Genomic DNA, 21,973 nt, shown 5'->3' on the forward strand with positions numbered 1-21,973 from the left:
GAGCTGTCGGAAGGCTTTGGGTCATGTGGCAGGTTCCAGATGCTTAGGGTCATGTGGCAGGTTCCAGACGTGCGTGTCAGGGAGAGGACAGACGGCAGGGCTGGGGTGGGCCTGACGGAGCTTGAGCCTTTGCCTGCACAGAAGGGCTTTGCCACAGGGCTCAGCGTAAGCAGGGCCCTGTGGACACTTTTCTCCTGGTGACTGGTTAGTCTTTCTTTCTTTCTTTCTTTCTTTCTTTCTTTCTTTCTTTCTTTCTTTCTTTCTTTCTTTCTTTCTTTCTTTCTTTCTTTCTTTCTTTCTTTCTTTCTTTCTTTCTTCTTCTTTCTTTCTTTTTTTTCTTTCTTTCTTTCTCTTTCTTTCTTTCTTTCTCTTTTTTTTTTTTTTAATTTTACTTGTCCTTGGGATAGCTTTTATTTATAGTAAATGATCTAATATTGTATGAAAAGACTCATGTAAAAAATCCTGATTAGAGGCATAAAACCCAGGGGCAGCTCCTCTGGAATATTCCAGGTGACATTTGTGAAGGAGGCTGTTTCCTTAGGAATTCAGATCCTTTGGACAGGGTTCCTTCCTGCACCAAATAAGACTTCCTGCCTGGCGCATCCGATTCTAAGGCAGTCATCTCTCACGTCGTGGCTTTATTCTGCACGTCGCATCTTAGAGCTGGAAGGGATCTCTGGTCACCAGCTCCTGACACCCTTTCTGGGCCTGGTGAGGCCACCGCTGCCTCCTCAGCTGCCGCCCGGCTAGTGACCAAAGGGGCAGGATCAGGACTCAGGCTTGCGGACACCAGGCCCTCTCCTTCCACCGCTTACACTCGAGGCCACATGCGGGCGCGAGTGCCCATGTGGATGTGCCCTCCTGTACACACTCATTCTGTCTGCCCCCTGGCTTGGCGGCCAGTGTCCACCGAGGAGAACTCCTGGAAAGACTGAGAAGTCCAGAAAATGCCTTTCTCCCTCTCTCTGCGACCCCCTCCTTGGAACCTAGAACATTCCGATCTCAGAGGCTTAGCTCTGGATTTGAAAACATGGTCCAAAAAGGGAAATTAAAACAATAGCTCATTGTTAGTGCCCTTTCATATCCTTAACGGCTATTTTATAAATTTCTATCAAAGCAAGCGCTGAAATATGTGCTTCCTCTCCTTCCTTCTTCCTTTCTTCCTTTCCAAAGACCAAATGGAATTGTTTCCCTTGGCAAGTGTGGGCTGGGCTCTTCCTGCCATCTCTCTGTGCTGTGAACCCCTGAGCGTGGCCAGGCTTGGACTGGGTGGGCTCGAGGGCCTGCCTGGGTGGCCCCTTGTCTAGAGAATCCCTGAGTGGCCCATCAGCCCAGAGTCAGGGACCTCAAGCTCCCACAGCCCCAGATCGACCCTTGGCCTCGAAAGATAAAGTCACCAGTGCAGGGACTCAAACTCAGGTGGCTTTTGTGAGTAGGTATTGTTTGCTTATCTCTTCATCCCCTGCCTGCTGATTCGGACTCCCAGTAGGGCAGTCTGAGCCCTGGGAGTGCTCCAAGGGGAGTATTTTTTAAGCATATTTATTAGATTTATTGTTTTTATTTTTAACAACCTAAGATGTTAACAATTGAGATACAATTGATGTACAATTTATTGATCCTTTATGTAATTTATGTATTCTTTTTAATAACCAGAGCTATAATTTATGTCCAGTAAACCGCACCCATATAAAGAGTACAGTTTGATGGCTTTTGACAGATGCATACACGTGTACAGCCAGCCCTGAGATCCAGACACAGAGCATGTCCATCCCCCCAGAGTTCCACTTGTTTCCCCACGAGCCAGGCCTCCCTCATCTGACCACAAGTGATCTCAGACCTGCCTTCGGTCACTGTAGGTTAGCAGTGTTCCAAGAGGAGCTCTTTACATTTCTTATCTGTTTCCAGCCTTATCTAGGTAAAACTGACAAGAATTGTATGGATCTGAGGGGCACAGTGTGCTGATTTGATACACATTTGCATCATGACTTCCTCACCACCTCAAGTTGATTAACACACCCCATCACTTCACATAGTTATTCTGTGTGTGTATTGAGAGCACTCAAGATCTACTCTCAGCAGATTTCAAGTATACAATGTAGTATTCATATCGGTAGTCACTGTGTCGTACAGGAGATCTCCAGGACTTATTTACTTTATACCTGAAAGTTTGTACTTTGACCAATATTTCTTAAGATGTGTTTTTCAGTTTGCATAAGAGTTTTCTGTGAGAACTGCCAAGAAAATTAGGCTCCAGTAGTGCACTGTCAGCAGGTTTCCAACACTGCAATCTATGCCCACAAGACTAGACTCCCTAGCTATTGGAAAGAATTGCCTTGATTTAAAAAAAAAACTCTTTAAAAAAATGCTTTTAGATGCCTGCATGACTTTGATCGTCTTTTTCTCTTCCTCACAGGTGGTACTTTGTATATCAGTTGACGTATCTCAAGACTACAGCCAAGTAGAGAATGTCATAAAACAAGTAAGAGGTTGGGCTACCTGGAATTGATTTGCTTGCCTTTCAATTGGTTCTTAGCAGTTTGGCGTAGGGCTTGGAACTGATAAATCATCTCTGTAGCTTTAATAGTTTGTTAGACTTTATTTATTGGCACTGAGTTGCTACCAAGTGATGCTTCTCTTTTTCTTCATGGCTGCTCTGATAAACTTTTCCAGGCACAGGAGAAACTGGGCCCAGTGGACATGCTTGTGAACTGTGCGGGAATGTCACTTTCGGGAAAATTTGAAGATCTTGAAGTTAGTACTTTTGAAGTAAGTGGACATTTGCTTTTTGCTCATGTGCTAGCCCAGATACTCCAAGGAGAACAAGGCCACAGGTGAAGGCTTTACAAATGAAATAGTTAGAATGCATTTAGATTTACTAGAAGCTTTAGAAGGCTAGGGGAAAGTCGGACAAGGTTTTAGTTGTAGTACCATGGCCATCTAACCTTAAGAGCTTGGACGAGTCTCTGGGCCTTGGTTTTCCCAGCTATAACATGAGCATAAAAGCTCCAAATTGACCTGCATTGCCGTGATGATTCACCAAGGTACACTCTCTTGAAGAGAGCTCTCTGTAAGCCAAGAGATGCTGGATTTTCATCTCAGCTGTCAGGGTTTTTAACAGTGGTAAACCAGAGAAGTTCAAGAGCAGACTCTTGAGTTCTGAAATCAAGGCAAAAAGATGACACATCAGGCAGCCCGGGTGGCTCAGTGGTTTAGCGCCGCCTTCAGCCCAGGGTGTGATCCTGGAGATGGGAATCGAGTCCCACGTCAGGCTCCCTGCATGGAGCCTGCTTCTTCCTCTGCTTCTGTGTCCCTGCTTCTGTGTCTCTGCCTCTCATGAATAAATAAATAAAATCTCTAAAAAAAAAAAAAAAAACAACAAAAACAAAGAAAAACAAATGACACATCTTGGTTTATATTTTTAAACAAGTTTGTCATGGAACGTCTCTTAGTAATTTCTATGAGCTCTAAATAAATGAACATCAGATTCATAATCCTTTTTTTTTTTAAATTTTTATTTATTTATGATAGTCACAGAGAGAGAGAGGCAGAGACATAGGCAGAGGGAGAAGCAGGCTCCATGCACCGGGAGCCCAACGTGGGATTCGATTCTGGGTCTCCAGGATCGCGCCCTGGGCCAAAGGCAGGCGCTAAACCGCTGCGCCACCCAGGGATCCCCAGATTCATAATCCTTCTAAAGTACAAAACAGTTTTTTAGTTGACATGGTATCAACTGTCTTTTCCCTAATGCTCCATGAACCTTCATTGTAGTAGTGGCTTTTGAATGTTTTTCTCCGAGAAGGTAAATGACATCCCCTTTTTATGGAAAATGAGAGTGCTAGAGTAGCAGCATAGACACCTTGCTTCTGGTGGACTCTGGGAAAGCACCATAACCTCTGTGATTTATCGTCCAGGAGGGAGAGTCCAGATATAGCTGTAGGCAGAGGGGCACCTTATCTGGGACTCGAGTGTCTTAAGGCTCCTTTATCAAATCAGCATGAAAGGTAGTTGCCTTGACCTGCAGGCCTTTACTGTAAGTAATCAGAGGGAGGTTTTGAAGATGATTTCAGCAGCTGGGTAAAGAATGAGTTGGGGAAGATAGTTGTTGTATCAGTCTAGACGGAACACGATGAGGTAAGACGTCAGATGATGAGGTGGCCAGGCAAAGAGGAGTCAGGTGTGTGTGAGTGTGTGAATGAGTGTGTGAGGAGTGAGTGTGAGGATGTGAGAGTGAGTGTGGATGACTGTGAGGGTGTGTGAGTGTGTGTGTGTGTGTGTGTGTGTGAGAGAGAGAGAGAGAGAGGGAGGCTAATGGAGGGGCAATCTGTAGAGTCACCCTGACTCAGTGTGGAGGGCAGACTCAAGGACCTGACCAGGAGTCCTGTTTGGGGCAGGAGCCAGGGGTCATAGGAGGGCTAGGAGGTCGGGGGTAAGCTTCCGGAGCAATGTGGAGTGGCGCAGGGGCCAGAACCACTGGGGTCTCAAAGGCCACCATGGGGAGTTGGGATTCTAGTCCAGCACCTTTGAAGGGGCTTAAGCTGGGCTGGGCAGTAGCAGATCAGAGGATCTTTCTGCTGGTTGTGTCAGGAGCGGTTCAGGAGGGGTCAGAGGTCATCAGGGCAGGAGATCATGATGTGGAGGATGCGGGTGATGTGAGTGATGCCGGTGCAGGTGCTCTGGTGGGTAAACCCCAGGCTGTGTGAGGGGGCGGCGAGGAGATGGGCGCAGGGAGGGCTTGAACAGCTGTTGGGCGATGCTGGAAGCGCTCCGGCCCCAGGGAGAAGCAGGCTTCTAAAAAGAAAGGATAGTTAACCCCACACCTGTTGCCTGGGACCCAGGGACGAGGCCTCTGGCTGCCCTGTCCTGAATGCAGGCAGCAGTCCTCTGTACCCCCAGCCCCAGGCCTGCGTTCACCCCTCTGCTCCCACTTTGTCCGTCCCTGCCCGTTGTGGGGCTGTGGTCAGGGCCACTGTGCTCATTGTCCGCAGGTCCTGTGAGAACACCCACTGCCAGGTTTGGTGCATTTTCTGAAGATCAGAGTTCATTTTTATTTAAAATGAACTCTCTCATTTTTTAATTTGTTTTGTTTTGATGGCTGGTTTGTTTGTCTCGTGTGCACTTTACTGAGGCTCCCAGGGCTCCCCTGAAAGTGTGTGCGTGCCTCACGTGGTCGGCTGTGTTGTTACAGCCCACGGCTGGGGGATCCCGGCAGGTGCTGTGCGACTCCCTGCCAAGAGGATGAGAGGATGCTTGGAAACGTGTGCCAGGTTCTTCTGGCCTTTGACCCAGGTGCCTTTTGTCCTTGATAATTTTGCCTTGTGCCTTCTCACTGCCATAAATCTTAGTCATGGGTACGACGAGGTGCAGAGTCTGGGAGGCCGTCCAGTGAATCTGAAACGGGAGGCGGTCTTTGGGAAGGTCAATGCACTTCTCTTAATTTTCCACTTAATGGGTTTTCTTTATGGATTCTTGGACCTATGTCCTGTTTATCTACCTGTATCAGTGATAAGTATTTTCATGTTTGATTGACTCTATAGATCCACATGAGGAGAGCTGACGTCTTAACAACATTGAGTCTTCTAACCTGTGAATGTAGAATATATCTCCATTTATTTAAATTTTCTTCCGTTTCTCTCAGCGGTGTCTTGTAGTTTTCAGTGCATGGGTCTTGCACCTCATTTTTCAACATTTCCTATTTTCTGATGCTAGTATAAATGGTAGTTTTTATGGCATTTTCTGAATGTTCATTGCTAATGTAGAGAAATTCAATTGATTTTTGTGTATTGATCTTGCAGTCTGGCTGACGTCCATTATTAATTCTAGTGCTCACTGGATTTTCTGCATTCAAGATCATGTCATTTGCAACAGTTTTACTTTTCTGTACCCATCTGGGCACCCTTATTGTACTGGTTAGAACATCCAGTACAGAAGGGAAATGGTGAGGACAGACGTGCTGTAGTGTTCCTGATCTTGGGAGAAAACTTTTTTTTTTTAACCATTAAGTATGATGTTTGTTGTAGTTTTGTTCTTTCTGTTGTTTTTGCTTAGATGCCGTTTATCAAGTTGAGAAAGTTTTCTGGTATTCCTAGTTTGCTGAGAGTTTTTTTCTTTCTTTTTTCTTTAAAGAGCACCCACGAGTGGGGACAGGGAGGGGCAGAGAAACGGAAAGAGAGAATCTAAAGCAGGCTCCATGTTGAGTGCAGAGTCCAACTCAGGGCTTGATCTCAAGACCCTGAGATCACGACCTGAGCCAAAATCAAGAAGAGTTGGATGCCTAACCCACTAAGCCACCAAAGGGCCCCTGCTGAGAGTTTTTTATAAAGAATGGAAGTTGAATTTTGTCAGGTGCTTTTTCTGCATCTCCTGGGATGATTTCAGAGTTCTTATTTAGTTTGTTGATATGGTGAATTACATTGATTAATTTCCAGTGTTAAGCCAGCCTTGCATTCCTGGGATAGACCCCACTTGGCTATTCATCCTTTCTGTGTTCTTGAGGGATATTAGTTGTTTTCTTTCCTTGTAATGGTCTTTTCTGATTTTTGTATAAAGGTAATGTTGGCCTCTTACCATAAGTAGGGGAATATTCTCTTCACTTTTCTGGAAGGATTTGTGTAGAATTGGTATTATCCTTAAATGTTTGCTCGAATTTTCCAGGGAAGCCTGAGGTTATCTTTGTGGGACTAACTTTAATTTAATGTCTTTAGTAGATATAGGGCTACATTTTTAAAAAATATTTTATTTATTTATTAGAATGAGAGAGAGAGAGAGAACGAGTGGGGGAAGGGGCAGAGAGAATATCCAAGTAGACTCCCACTGAGCACAGACCTCGATGCGGGGCTTGGTCTCATGATCCGTGAGATTAGGACCTGAGCCGAAATTAAGAGTCAGACACTCAACAACTGAACCACCCAGGCACCATTTACAGTTGTCTATGGTTCATTCATTCATTTTGCACCTGTGTACATGTACTTTTATTTAATATTTGAATTAGTTACAGTCTGTAGTTACAGTGTAAATATAGTATTATATGCCCTCTGCTTTTTTAAACTTGCAGAATGAGTATTTCCCGTATCCTCTGGTGTTTCTGGTCACCATCTCTAAGAGCTATATGACTTTCTGTAGAGTCAACATTCATGGTTGACTCAGAGTTCCTCAATGAAGTGTTTGGTTTCATGTGCTGATAGATCTAGTATTTTTACAAGACTTTAATATAGAGACATTTTGATGCACGTACTTGTAGATTTCCAAGTTAAAACAAGGTTTTTAAGAGTTCTCAGGATGAAGGGAAAATAGACTCTTGGTACCTATGTAAGCTCTTACCCATCATAATCCAGGAGCCAGTATTGGTCACTTACTGTGGGTCAGAGACTGTGCTGCCACTTGACTTGTGTTTTCCTCTTTCAATTCTTGCAACAGCCCTATGAGCTAGTACCAGCATTAGCCCTGTGTTCAGCTGCAGAAATAAGCACAGTAGCTGACTTTCTTCTTCATCATCAAATAGGTAGTAAATTGTCAAGCCAGGGCTTCAAACCACAGTCCATTGCTCCTAACCGCAGTCTTGGTCTCTTTGTGTAGCTTAGAACTAATAGGTTTATTTATTTTTATTTTATTTTATTTTTATTTTTATTTTTATTTTTATTTTTATTTTTATTTTTATTTTTATTTTTATTTTTATTTATTTATTTATTTATTTATTTATTTATTTATTTATTTAATTTACTTATGATAGTCACAGAGAGAGAGAGAGAGAGGCAGAGACATAGGCAGAGGGAGAAGCAGGCTCCATGCACCGGGAGCCCAATGTGGGATTCGATCCCGGGTCTCCAGGATCGCGCCCTGGGCCAAAGGCAGGCCCTAAACCGCTGCGCCACCCAGGGATCCCAACTAATAGGTTTAGAAATATTTGGGGGCTTTTCCCTAAAACTGTCTTTCAAAAAGTGTTACCTGCAAGATGCAGTGTACTTTTGGTAAGGAGAAAACTAATCCTGACCAGTTTTCAGCAAAGACATCACTGCTGTCATGGTGAGAATGCAAGACTAGATTGAAACAGGCTTCAGGGATCCCTGGGTGGCTCAGTGGTTGAGCTCCTGCCTTCGGCCTAGGGTGTGATCCTAGAGTCCCAGGATCAAGTCCCACATCGGGCTCCTGGCATGGAGCCTGCTTCTCCCTCTGCCTATGTCTCCGTCTTTCTCTCTCTCTGTGTTTCTCATGAATAAATAAATAAAATCTTAAAAAAAAAAAAATAAAAGAAACAGGCTACAGACGGCAGGTCATGAGCATCATGGCCCATTCATGGGATCATTATATCAGTCAGTCATTCCTAAGGTGCATCCATTGGGCTCCCCATCATTTGGTCTTCACTGAACTCAGATCTTGAGAGTGTACAGAGCTGTGGACTGCAGGCTTGAGGCCTTGACCTTGCTCACTTCTCACGTGGCTCTTTGTTCCCTACAGAGACTAATGAGTGTCAACTACCTCGGCAGTGTGTACCCCAGCCGAGCTGTGATCACCACCATGAAGGAGCGTCGGGTGGGCAGGATCGTCTTTGTCTCCTCCCAGGCAGGACAGTTGGGATTATTCGGTTTTACGGCCTATTCTTCATCCAAATTTGCCATCAGGGGATTGGCTGAAGCTTTGCAGATGGAGGTAAACACTGAATTCAGTTTTATATTTATATCTTCCAGCTCAGAAATGTTTGTTCCCTTTTAGTTTGTAGCTACTTTACACATGTTGTTGTATTAAATTAGACACTTGTAGACTTGACATCAGTGAAAGAGAATCTGCTCAACCCTTGAATTTTGCTGTTAACATTTTTCAGGCATCATACAGATTATGCTAGAAGCAAGATGAGTGTGAGGTGTTTTGCTTGCTTAGTTAATTAACTAATTTTTAAAAGGATTTTATTTATTTATTCATGAGAAACGCAAAGAGAGGCAGAGAGAAAGAGGCAGAGGGGGAAGCAGGCTCCCTGCGGGGAGCCCAATGCAGGACTCAATCCCAGCCCCTGGGATCACAATCTGAGCCAAAGGCAGATGCTTAACCACTGAGCCACCCAGGTGCCCCTTGCTTGCTTAATTTAATACACAAAGTACTACTGATATTTACATAGTATTTTTGGTCTAATACTCTGTGAGGATGCATAAGGTTAACCAGATATTTTATTCTCTAGAGGTGTTTCTTTAACAAAGAGATGTGTCCTTTATGACTGAAGAATAAACTTAGCATGTGTTTGAGGGAAGAGCTTAAATCAGCTACTGCCCAGCTCTCAGCTTTTAGACAAATCATTTAACTTGGTCTTTTTCCTTTGCTGTAAAACAAGAGGGTTGCGCTGAAAATATCATTTGGCTCTCCTGATGCTTACGCTTTAATATCTTAAAGAAGTATTGATGAAAGCGAACGCTTTTTATTTTCCCAGTTAGTAGAGCATGTTGTGAAAGAGGATTAGCATCAAAATAAGTGTCATGTTGTGATAGCCTCAATCGTGGGAAGCTGACTTTGCATTGTCGTCAGATGGGGATGCATAGAGAGTACCACGTATACCTACCCAAAATCACACACCGAAAAGGAAGGTAAAATTCTTTCTATTGTGATAGACTGAAATATAATGCTACATCATGACATTAGAAGCCCAGAAAAGAATTGGTTGTGACCAGCCTTCTCATAATAAGAGTGTGATTTGGGTGTCCCGTTTAATGATTTAGATTAGGGAGGGGTTAGCAAATTTTTTCTGTGAGGGCCAGCTTGTAAGTGTGTGAGCCTTTGAGGGGTGGATGTTGTTTGTCGCAACCCCTGAAACCTAACGGTGAGAGCAGGAAAGCAGCCCTATGTGACAGATAGATAAATGGACATGGCTGTGTTCCAATAAAACTTTATTTATAAAAATAGGTGGAGATTTATCCCACAGGCCATAGTTTGCTGACCCCTGATTTAAAAAATCCCCAGAGGAGCCCTCGATGGTGTGTGACAGAGGGCCACACTGCCCTGCTGTTGGACGAACATGGTACCGATGAGTTGTTCAGTCAGTGACATGATCATGATGTGCCACATGGGGACTGATCGACTGTGCCATTCTCCTCAAAAACGAACCAGGCTCAAATTTCCTTTTTATCAGCTTGCTTAATGCTCTTAGTCACTAATAGGTCATAATAATGTTTAGCCAATGAGGCTCATATGGCTGTGAAATTTCAAAACAAGAATACCAGTATTTCTCTTCTTTTGAAATGTTCACTTTGAAAGTCCCTTTGCAAATAACCATTTGATTTTTGTAAGTTTTGTGAGATAGGAGTGGCAGAAGTTGTTAGGCCACCTTATTATAGATAAGAACACTGAGTTTTCAATAGTTCATCCAGTTACTCAAAAAGACATAGTTATTTTGCAACAAAAATAGTAACAAAGTGCTTGCCTTCTGGCTCCCTCTGCCTGGCTTCTGCAGCAGCTGATGTGTGGATAATTCAGGTCAGAAGTTGCCAGATTCATCTGGCCTGTTGTCTCAGCCTTCACTTTGGTCTCAGACACCTGGGTAAGTGAAGGGCTGTGTTGGAAATGAAAAAATCTGCTTATTAGGGCTCTTTGTCCCTAAGTCTTTTCTTGCAAAGCTACTTCAGGACTCACTAATTTAGGGCAAAGTATATAATCTGGGTGGCCTGGTTTCATCACTTCAGGTAGAACAGAGATGTTGCTAAAGAAGAGGGAAAAGGACCTGAGTTGCTAGGACAGAGTCCCCGAAGTGTCTTTGTGACAAGCATGGTTCACACGCTGCACTGTACGTAGCTGGCCTGGACCTGAAGTGCACTTGAGTTTTGTCCATATCTAGACTTCATGAAAAATGTCCCCGCATAAATGCAAAATAAAATAAACATGTGCCATGAGGAAAATACATTCAGTAATCAAAATCTACTTTTGTTCATAACAGACTTGCATCAGAACAGTTGTTTTGGGGCACCTGGGTGGCTCAGTCAGTTAGGCATCTACCTTCAGCTTGGGTCGTGATCTCAGGGTCCTGGGATCGAGCCCGATGTTGGGCTCCCAGCTCAGTGGGGAGTCTGCTTCTCCCTCTGCCCCTTCCCCCTGTGAGTGTGTACATGTGTGTTTTTTCTTTCTCTCTCAAATAAAAATAAACAAAAAAACCCAATTGTTTCTCTGCAAGTGTATGGTGTTGTGTCTGAAAACCTGGATGATTAATTTGGCTTTGCCAAGGTGACTGTGTTATCTGTGAATGAAACAGACCTTATAGAATTGCTCAGACTAAGTACTTTTGGATAATCCTTCTTGGTTTAATTAACTCTTAAGTCTTCTTGTCCATTCCACCCTTTGCCTCGCAAACTAAAGTAGGTCCCTAGAAATGTTTTGTGTACAATGAATAAATTTGAAAGAATGGTTTGTTGCATTTTTAAATTTTTTTTAAAGCTCTTTTAGGCATAAATGCATGATTTAAAGATTCTAAAAGTTAATCTTTTTGGAAAGCAGACTTCTGACATGGGTTATACACAATGAGGTTGTAGCAGAGACCGAGTAAAAGAGAAATAGCCTTTGTGCTTCCCTCACCTGCCCATGCTCCCCTCCCTCAAGGGCCGTTTGTCCCCACGGTGGTGAAAAGTAAGCTGCAGCTCATGTTCTAGAGCTTCTTCAACACAGCTCTGGTCCTTTGTCCAGCAGAGAAAAGATGGGCACACACAGCCTTTGCTTTGATAGCATTAGGAACTACACATTTTTGGTGGGATTATTTTGATAATAAATCGATTTTCTTGAGCAGTGGGTTGTCTTTCTGATTGAAATGGAGATGAGGTAGGAGGAAGAAACTGATGAGGGGATGGTCAGTCAGCAGGGACAAAGACAGACACTGGGGTAAGATGAGCAGAGGAGTCAGCCAGTGAAGTCCTGGCCCACAAAGTCTTTGAGAAAGTCGTGATCTCCAGGAGTCAGCGCTGTCTTAGCACGTGAAGCCTACCCAACCGCCTTTCCTTTGCCCCTGGGGTTATGGGATTAGTTGATTGAAGGAAACTGTAGATATCATTTGGTGTATCTCAAGTTCACCAGTTATTTGACCAAGAGTTTCAGGAGACTGAAGATCCATGAGGGCAGAGGCTCTCTGAGGCTCTCTGAGTTGCCTCCATCCATATCTTCCTTCATAGACCGATACCAGCACACAGTAGCCAGTCAAGAAGTATGTGTTGGATGAATAAAGACAGGTGATTAAGTGATTAGCCACTGGAGGTAGCCAACCATAGCTGGAGAGAGTCATTTGGCTTCGTGATTGTAGAGAGGATACCAACACCCGGAAAGGGGTCTGGCCGTCTGTGCCCACCCCAGGAGAAAGCTGTTTCTGAAAAGCTGGTTCAGCCATAACTCGGGTTTTTGACGTACTGTCTCACATTAGTTCAGGTGCCACAGCCCTTATGCTTTGGAGGTGGAGGGGGCCAAAGAAGCAGCAGAGAAACAACCGTGTCTGAGCAGAGTTGGCTTCAGGCTTTCCCACTGGGCCACTTGCCACTTCTCAGCTTTTTCGCTGGTGTTCTTGTCTGGTCTGTGTACCGCAGAGGGCAAGGCCGTGGGAGACAGTTTTTAAAGTCACTATCTCAAAAACAAGTGGAAGAGGAATTGCTTGCTCATCAACCTCACTGCCTGGCCCGAATCCAGAGCTATTTATGAGCAGAGCTGGGCCTTGACGCCGCATGCCCCATCGATGCTGAGTGAATGAGCTCTCTCACGCCCTAAGTGCATTGGAACTGAACCAACGAACACATCACCCTTTGCTAGTGTACTTTCCAGGATGGCTGGCCAGAAGCTTCTGCCTACATGCTTCTCCCAGACCCTCTCAGCTCCTCCCAGAAGCTTAGAACTATGCCTCTCGGAGGGCCTCAGGGAGAGAAAGAGCTGTGTGATGAGATGGGACCCTGGGATGCTCTGTTGCCACTTTTCAGCCTCCCTGAGATACGTGGTGGCCTGCCTACCACCAGCTGCCTGTCTACTTCTAACTCTCCTAGGTGTTGTCCTGGGGCTAAACAATAGCAAATAGGAAGACAGAAATTTTGATGGTATGAACTTATCCCCCTTAGAGCCACTAGCATCAGGGCCAGATGAGAGTGTGGAGCAGAGCCGCTGAGGAGCAGGATCTTTGGGAAGGGTGGTGTGTCCTGGCGGACTAGCAGGAGAATCTTCTGGAATCATCCCATTGGCGTGTGTTTATGAGTGGAGAATTCCAGCACGGAGGCCCAGTGGTGAGGTGAAGAAGACTAAGAGCTCATCTCAAGCTGGGAAGGAGTTTCTTAATATAAGCAGGGATGAGGTGGTCTTCGGGGAGGTGCGTGGCTGGTCTGACTTGAGACTCCACCCAGTGGGGAGAGTCCTGTTGGCTGGTTCTGGGAGGATGGAAGAAGGGACTCCTGACTCCCTCCTGACTTCTGGAGGGATCCACATAGTTCCAGGCCTGGATCTGGGGTGGCACAGGAAGGGCCTAGGGAAAGGGTTTGAATGATCTTCATAGATCTTGTAGATGAAATCAACCAGAGTTTCCGAGGCAGCTGTGAAGGAAGCCAGATTTGTAGTCTGATGGCAGAGGAGTGGACCTGCCCCATTGGCCCAAGGCCTGAGTAGTGTCAGGGTTGGCGAGGGGGGGCCACGTGGACTTCCTGTTAGCTGTCCACCTTCCTCCTGGACAGCTCCCAGGGCCTTGCCCCATCAGCAGGGTGGGCAACACAGAAGGAGGTGGGTCCACTGTCTTCTGAAGTAGACGTTGGTGGGGTGAGCTTTTTGCCTTTCTTCCTAAATGATCTTCCTGGGGAGGGGTTTCCTGACCCCGCCAATGCTAGTTCTCCATTTAAGAACCACCCTGTTGGTCTTACCAGCTTCTGAGAAAATCCGGGCAGTGTCCATTCTGTTGCCCGACGGCCAGTGCCAGGGAGTAAGGGAAGAAGCAGAGCTGTACCTTGTTTGCTGAAGGGGCGCGTGTTGTTTCTAAAATGCAGGTGAAGCCGTACAATGTCTATGTCACAGTCGCCTACCCGCCGGACACAGATACCCCTGGGTTTGCAGAAGAAAACAAAACCAAGGTAAGTGTTCTTCTGTGTCTGTTTTTAGCCTTCAACATTGTAAACAAACCTCTTTTCCAATTTTCTGACTTTCTGCCCATCAGCCTGGAGCCCTTTTCACCAGTCAGAAAATTGAGTCCTTTTCAATTGACATGCTAGGTAGAGAGAGGCCTCTGGACCTCCTGGGGAACTTTCATGTGGAGTCTTAGAGAATGCGGCCTATATTTTACGAGATTAGGATTTTTGCTAATAATCTTTGAAAGTTTACCTAATAAGGTATTTAAAAAAATTTTTTTTAATAAGGTATTTTCTTTATGATGGGGAGCACAGTCTATATTTTCAAGTAACTAACGAGATGATATTCTTGACCAAGAACATTCTTTCCTCTCAACTTAAAACACCTGGTTGCCAATCCATTGTCTCCCTGTGGGGGTCTAGTGGGCACCACGACTTAGCATTTCAAAAATGGATCATATGATTCCCTCATTCCATCCGTTCATTACTTCTCATCTTATTGCCCAACACCCAACAGCACCCATCAGCCATAGCGCTCAGGCCAGTAACTGAGAAGCCAGCCTTGATTATTCTTCCCATACTTCTCATCTGCTTGACCAGCACATCCTCTTGGCTCTACTCTCAGAACTTACCTGAATCTGATTTCTTTTTTTCCTTTTTTCTTTTTAACTGCAAATACCAGTGCCATGCTAGTAATGATAGTTGCCGCTGCTGTTTTTGCCTGAACTGCGCTTCATAGTCTTCAAACTGGTCTGCCTCCCTGTCTCTTCTTCACACAGTGGACAGTGATCCTTTTAAAGCATAAGTCAGGTCTTGTCACTCCCCTGTTCAAACTCATCTTGTGCACAAAAGGCCAGAAACAAAACCAAAAAAAAACTGTTCTTGTGCAGCACAGTCTAGCAGAATTCTCTAGAATGGAGATGTTCTCTGTCCGCACTCTCCAATATGGTAGTCACATTGTTGGCTGTTGAACACTTGAAATGGGACCACTGGGACTCCATATCATAAAACTGAGTTTTGAATTTTATTTAATTTTGACTCCTTTAAAGTTGGCGTTGAGAAGCGCATTGGTAGTATGGGGGTGAGTGTGGCTCCACTGGTTGTTCCCATCAGCCTAGAGTAGAATCCGAAGGCCGTGAGGTTTATTGGGTCCTGTACTGTGTAGACCTTGGCCACCTGTCCACAGTGCTGTCTGGTCTTCCTCTTGCCCTCAGCCATATCAGAGCCCTGTCTCTTCTTGAACTTGCCCAGCTTTGGCCTTGCTTTGCTCTTGCTCTCCTCTCTGGGTATTTAAATGGCCAATCCCTTGCTTTTTTCACCCTGAGAGGCCTTCCCTGACCCTCTTTATCTCATATATCACTCCCTTGGAATATTCACCATCCTTTCCTCTGGCTTTATTTTTCTTTATGATGCTTATCACCACCGGACATTTACATTATATACAATGACAGTCATGCTGAGCTGAATGCAAGCTTTGCAACTTTGTTCAAAGGAGACTTTTCTTTGCCTTGATGCGTAGTAGGCACCCCGTGAGCAAACGAATCAAGTGGAGAAGAAAGGAATCCATCAGAACTTCCTACCTTGAATGGGCGTTGATTGGTTTTCTTCTCCTTTACAGTGATGCTTAGTAAGCGTGAGGCTCTGCAGCATGAAAATTGGCACTTATGCTCCGTAGACTGTATATTTGCAAAAAGATGTTTATGATTTAGAAGTTTTTTTCCCTATTCATTTCTCTTTGGCTCTGCCTCTTAAGATTACAACTGTTTCAAAGAAGTAAATTTAAGCCAAATGTCCTGTCTCAGAATAAGCAGGGGTCTGCTAAGCAGATTTGCAACATTTGGTAACAGTCTTTTCGTTGGAAGCCAAAGCGGACAAAGAGAGGTGATTTCCCTGTGAAGATTTGATTTTGATGTTAAGTTGGGTTTTTTCCCTCCAGTAGTACAGTGTTGAACAGACTTTGGAGAAGTCAAATTCTCTGTTGGTGTGTAAGCCCTTTAGGGGGCGCCGTCGGACTTTTAAATCTACTGTGTCTGGCGGGGTTGTGCCAGCCTGGTGGTCTGGAGGAAGAAAGAAAGGCCCCTTCAAAAGAGCCTTTCTCTTAATTCAGGTGCATCAAGAAATACTTGACTTCTAGGAAATGCTGTGTTTTTCTAATTTAAGAAAATACATTCTGTTTTTTTCTTTTCATTTTCTCAAGCCTCTGTGGTAAATAGAATTTACAGTTTCATGCAGCTTAAGGCTTTAGTTTTGAAACTTCTCATTGAAACCACCATTGAAAGAATTTATGAGCACATGTTTATGTCACTGTAAAGAAGATTTAAAAAAAAAAAAAGACCTTGCCCACAAGGAACTTAGGAGGTAAAATGCAAAGACACACGTAGCTGTAATATGTATTAATGCAGCAATATGCAAAGACGAGAATGCGCTGCCAGTTAAGGATTCAGAAAAGGCTTTTTGAACCAGGTGGCCGTTGGGATGGACCTTTAACCACCTGTGACTTGGGGTTCCGATGCACCAGCCTGCCAGGGGGCATGCAGCCACGCTGGACTCCATTCAGTGTTCGCTGTCCCTATCTTTCTTGTCGCCTCCTCTGTAGATCTCTTAGGAAACAGCTGTGTTGTTAAACAGGGGCTGGGCTGGGGCTGTCTCTGTCCAGGGCCTAAGCTCCATCCATATATCAAGCCTTTGCTGGCCAGGGAGTGTGTTCAGAACGGCGGTGCTGGTCATAAGGCCAGACTGGCTCAGGGCGCATGGTCTAGGCTCTGCAGAAATGCTGCCGGTCAGGTGTCTGGCCAGCAGTGAGGATTTTACCAGAATTGTACCACTGATGTGTTCTCCTTCTAGCTCTGGCGGTCGTCACCGGAGCCGAGACCACACAGTGTCCCGCGGAGAGCGGCAGGGGCCTCCTTGTCTCACTGCAGCCGCGGGGCTGAATTCTGTACAGTAACCAGGTAGAAACTGATTTAGAATCCAGATGGACCTGATTCTAAAAGTAGGAGTCTGCCCAAAGGTAGAAGAAGGCTGGAATTCTTCATAAAGTGAGGGAGAGAGGGTTGTTTAGACTTCTTTGCTCTTTAATTTAATGGCCCATAATGGTATGGATATGTCTGTTTTTTTCCCACCTTTAGCCTTTGGAGACTCGGCTGATTTCAGAGACCGTATCTGTTTGCAAACCAGAGCAAGTGGCCAAACAAATTGTCAAAGACGCCATAGTAAGTACAACCTTGTTTTCTTTATTAATAGTCATACTGCTGTATTTCTGAAAAGAAATACTATATTTGCCCCAGGGCTTATCTGAAAATATAAATTTCTGTGTCTTTTTGGTCAGATTCATATGTAATATTGGATCCTATTCCTCTTCCTTTAGACACTTTATTGATTCCATGTTAATTAGTAGGCTCCTGGAAACTCATTATGTACCTTAACCTTAGGAACAGATTGATGTTAAGGATGCCTGGGAACTTTGGTTCTTTCAAAAGAACATGAGACTTCCCTGTGATGTGTAAACGGTACACACTAGATTTCTGTCTACAGCCTGTTGCCTTCTTGCTGCTTCCCCACAGTACTTGCATTTGTAGAGAATTTTAGGCAGCTTTATTAAATGCTGGACTCTTCGATTAGGGATTTTTTTTCTTTCACTTTCCTGCTTCCCGGTATCATTTTCCCAGATGTTCACTAATAAAGAAGCGCCTCCAAGCCCACTGGGTCACCATCCTGTCCACCCAGCTGATGTGCTTCCAGGCTACTCAGTTTATTTGGAATCAAAAATGGTATCTTTGGAAACCACGTGCCTGCCATTTTGTAGAACAGCCTACGTGCCACAAACTTATGACCCCATCCTATTAACCCACATGCAGAACAACATACAGTAAGCAGGGCTGTCTGTAAGCTTTAGGCCTGTACCACATGTAGGAAGTTTGGGGACCCTTGGAATGAGGTGTCAGCGAGCCGGGCAGCTGCCCTGAGGGCCGTATGCTCTATGGCACAAGCCTGGACTGAGCAGAATATAAGAAACATCAAACTCTGTTAAGATACATACAGACATTGGAAGAACTATGCCCTGACTGTATTCAGAGGCAGGGAAAGACGGCCCCTCTGAGTGGATTAGGCAGACTTTGTTTCTCCTGCCTACCTCAGATCAAAGCAAACACACTCAGTGCTTTTGATGATCCAAAATAGCTCTTTGTATTTTGGTAGGATTCATTTAGTCTGGTGGTTTTCAGATTTCAGTTTTTGACCACTTTACACACGAAACTGTTGGTAGTCCCAGAGACTTCTTTACATGTTTATATTTATCCATATTTGCCATATTAGAAATTGAAACCGCATAACCCAAAAGATATTTATTTATTAATCCATGTAAAAGGGCTACAGTAAACCCATTACGTTTTTTTTCCACGATAATAATTTTCCAAAACAAAACTTTAGGGAGAAGGGTGCATTGTTTTACATTTCATCCATCTCTTTAATGTTTATGCTAATAGAGACAGATGGACCCTCATTGCTGCTTCCACATTCAGCTTGCTGTAATATGTTGTTTGGTGTGAAGAATATTAAAAAATGTGCCCTTAGACAGATACGTAGTTAGGAGAGGGAGGAATATTTAATGAGCTTTTCTGATAATTGTGGACATTCTTTGATACTAAACCCAAACTGGATGAATAGTAGTTTCTTAAAGGTTAATTACAGTGTGGAATTGGAAACTACATTAATGAACTTCTTGTTCTCTTACGTTAAATTCCATTGGTCTTTGCACTTTGCATGTTTTGTGCGCATTCATGATTTTGTAGCATTATGCATTAGTCATCTGGAAAATACGGGTTCACTGAATTATCAAAAAAATTTACATCCACTCACATCACTGCTGGTCTTACCACAAAAGTCTTTACATATTGGAAAGCTGACAATCTCCCAATGGCAGGTAGGTTTTCACAAATCTTAATTTTTCCTTGAAATCTCATATTTTAACATTGACCATAAAAGCTGCCAATGTTCCTTGAAGTGACAGGCTCATTTTATTCATTTTCCACAAAATGTCTCCCAAATACCCCAGTCTAAATAACTGTAGATTGTTTCATGACTTAAACAGTTGGAAGAATGCCTTTCTGCAGGGCAGCCGTCCCCCTTGGGTACAGAACACAGCAGAAGGCACTGGGTATATATTCTCTTTTTGTCACACAGAATAGTAAGATTTGCTCTTAAGGGTTGAGACTTAATAAAATGATTAATTTTACTGCTTTTTCAAGAGCGTTTTATTTTATTTATTTTTTTGAAGATTTATTTATTTATTAGAGAAAGGGCAGGAGAGAGAGAGCACATGAGCAGAGGGAGGGGCAGAGGGAGAGGGAGGGAAGCAGACTCCCTGCTGAGCAGGGACCCTGACGCATGGGGTTCAGGGCTCGAGCCCAAGAACCTGAGTTCACAACATGAGCTGAAGCCAAGAGTCAGATGCTCAACCAACTGAGCCACCCAGGTACGCTGCTTTATCAAGGGCATTTTGTTTATTAATTAATTAATTAATTAATTAATGTATTTTAAAGATTTTATTTATTTACTCAGAGAAAGAGGCAGAGACACAGGCAGAGGGAGAAGCAGGCTCCCTGTGGGGAGCTGGATGCAGGACTTGATCCCAGGACCCCGGGATCACGACCTGAGCCAAAGGCAGACACTCAACCACTGAGCCACCCAGGCATCACTATCAAGGGCATTGTAAAGCAAAAATGACCTTTTAAAATCTTTGGAAGATTTAAAACATTCCTGTCTACTTATTGCTGCAAGTATACATGGCAGTGGAGAGGCACTGCCACTGTGGTTTGTGCTGATTCATCAGTTTTGCCCATCAATGCAAATGTCAGTGAAAAAGCAAGTAAGGTCTTAGTATTATTATGATACTAATAGTGATTAGTATCATTCTGTCTTCCTGGATCCTCTGAAAAGGTCTCAGGACCCCCAGTGTTCATGGACCCACATTCTGAGGACCACGAGTGTAGCCATTCCATCCCACCTGCCAAGGCCCCGTTTGTCTATGAGCTCCGACGTATGCTCTGTTACTCTCTTATGCCACCTAATGTGGACACCCTTCATTTTTTCTCTTTTTTTAAAAATTTTTAATAAATTTTTTTTTTTTTTTAGAGAGAGTACAAGAGAGAGCAGGAGGGGCAAAGGGAGTGGGAGAGAGAGAATCTTAAGCAGAACTCTGTGCTCAGTATGTAGCCCCATGTAGGGCTTGAACTCATGAGCCTGAGATCATGACCGGAGTCCATATCATAAGTTGGACACTTGCCCAACTGAGCCTCCCAGGTGCCCCACACAACTTCGTCACTTCTGATGTGTTGATTCCTTTCCTGGTCACTACTGCTGCGTCTTTTCTTGTCCTTCCATTTTAGCAAGGAAATTTTAACAGTTCCATTGGCTCAGACGGGTACATGCTGTCGTCCCTGACCTGTGGAATGGCTCCTGTAACTTCCATTACTGAAGGGCTCCAGCAGGTGAGCTATGCTTACGCCTCCAGATGGACAGATGGAGGGACAGATCGTGCCTCTCACTAAAGCCCAATGAGAAAAGGTTAACAGAAGACTCGGTAACTTTATCTGAGGAAGTGAAGAATTTTTACTGCAGTATCCATGCTTTCTTTTGCTGTGGCAGAGATAAGAAACTGGGACGCAGGTTAAAGATACCACATGAGGGGTTCAGACAGGGGCGAGGTCCTCTGTGCTCCTGGCACTGTGGATAGAGAAGGGATCGCCATCTCTGCTCTCAGGGTGTTCACTCGGGTTGTCATCTGAGAACCACTGGCCCTAGTGTCTGCGGTAAAGTGATGTAGGGTACCAGATGGCAGGCCAGACGCCTCTTCTAGGTGAGTCCAGTCACAGGCAGCCCAGCTTAGGGAGGTGCAAGTCAAGGATTCAACATAGCCCTCCTCTTACGAAAGCTGTGGTTCATCCAGGCCACACAGAAGTGAACCGCTCGTTGATGTGCTGGGGGGCCGTGTTTGCTGCTGGAGAATCAGAAGGGAAACAACCTCTCCAACCTCAGGGGCTCACGGTCTAGGGGGGGAGATGAACAAAAAGGTGATACAAGGCAATGTAATAAAACAAGAGTCATAACAGAGGGCTGGCTCTGCACAGACCGGATGATGGATGGTGGAATGTAGCTGGAGGGTGGAAGGCTGCCTGAGAAGGGGCTGTCTGCGTTCATGGGTGGTTTAGAACCAAGTACCAAGCTGTGTGCGGTAGACCGTGTCCAGACTAAAAACCCGAATGACTTGGGTGTGGGCTTTTTCTCACTCTTCTCTTCCGTGACTTTGTTGACTCTCTCATAGAGGTAGATGCCATATTACACATGAGCTCTGTGAGGACGGCCCCTCGCAGCCGGTGCCTGGCATATAATAGGAGCCGCAGGCTGCCTGGGGAGAGCAAATGCATTAATTCCACACGTCCCGTGGCCATCTTCTCCCTTCTCCCACTTGTATACGAGTGATGCCAGACCTAAAACTTCAGCCCCTGACTCCAGTTCTGTATCAGTTTCTTTTAGGTGTTTCCCCTGGGCTGTGACCTCACATCTCCAGTTCAGCGTGCCTGCAGTAAAGCTGCATTTCCCACCATTCCATCCCCACCGCCCCATCACCGATTCTGTATTGTCTCCGTGATTGGGGTCAGTGTTCCTGTTCTTTCAAGAGCCCAGTGAGGAAGGGGTGTCCGCCTGGAACCCCTCCTGCCCTGCACGTGAGGGGTCTCTCCTCCCTCCAGTCCTGGGTCTCAGGCTCTGTGAACCAGAGGTTGTCAGCTGGGGACCCATGGACCTACAGAATGTTTTGTTTGGTTCATCTGGTATGAGTGTGAGTGTTGAAATAAAATGGTTTTCAAGTCAGATTTTCCGTAAATCGTCCAGATTTCAGACTTTTCGTGGAAAATCAGAAAGCCTAACAGCACAGG

The 21,973-nt window shown here is 44.8% G+C and overlaps 1 protein-coding gene across 1 annotated transcript in view; it reads left to right on the plus strand.

Moving 5' to 3' along the window:
- The window catches only part of KDSR (3-ketodihydrosphingosine reductase), a 37,941-nt gene that overhangs the window by 9,091 nt on the left and 6,877 nt on the right, over nucleotides 1-21,973 (plus strand). Inside the window, exons 4-9 of the mRNA XM_077890895.1 lie at nucleotides 2,414-2,479; nucleotides 2,671-2,766; nucleotides 8,452-8,643; nucleotides 13,962-14,045; nucleotides 17,168-17,251; nucleotides 20,426-20,527. Coding sequence (XP_077747021.1) covers nucleotides 2,414-2,479; nucleotides 2,671-2,766; nucleotides 8,452-8,643; nucleotides 13,962-14,045; nucleotides 17,168-17,251; nucleotides 20,426-20,527 — 624 coding nt within the window. The remainder of the gene's footprint in view (nucleotides 1-2,413; nucleotides 2,480-2,670; nucleotides 2,767-8,451; nucleotides 8,644-13,961; nucleotides 14,046-17,167; nucleotides 17,252-20,425; nucleotides 20,528-21,973) is intronic.

The sequence above is a fragment of the Canis aureus genome, chromosome 1 (genome assembly GCF_053574225.1).
Source record: "Canis aureus isolate CA01 chromosome 1, VMU_Caureus_v.1.0, whole genome shotgun sequence".
In the NCBI taxonomy this organism is placed as follows: Eukaryota; Metazoa; Chordata; class Mammalia; order Carnivora; family Canidae; genus Canis; species Canis aureus.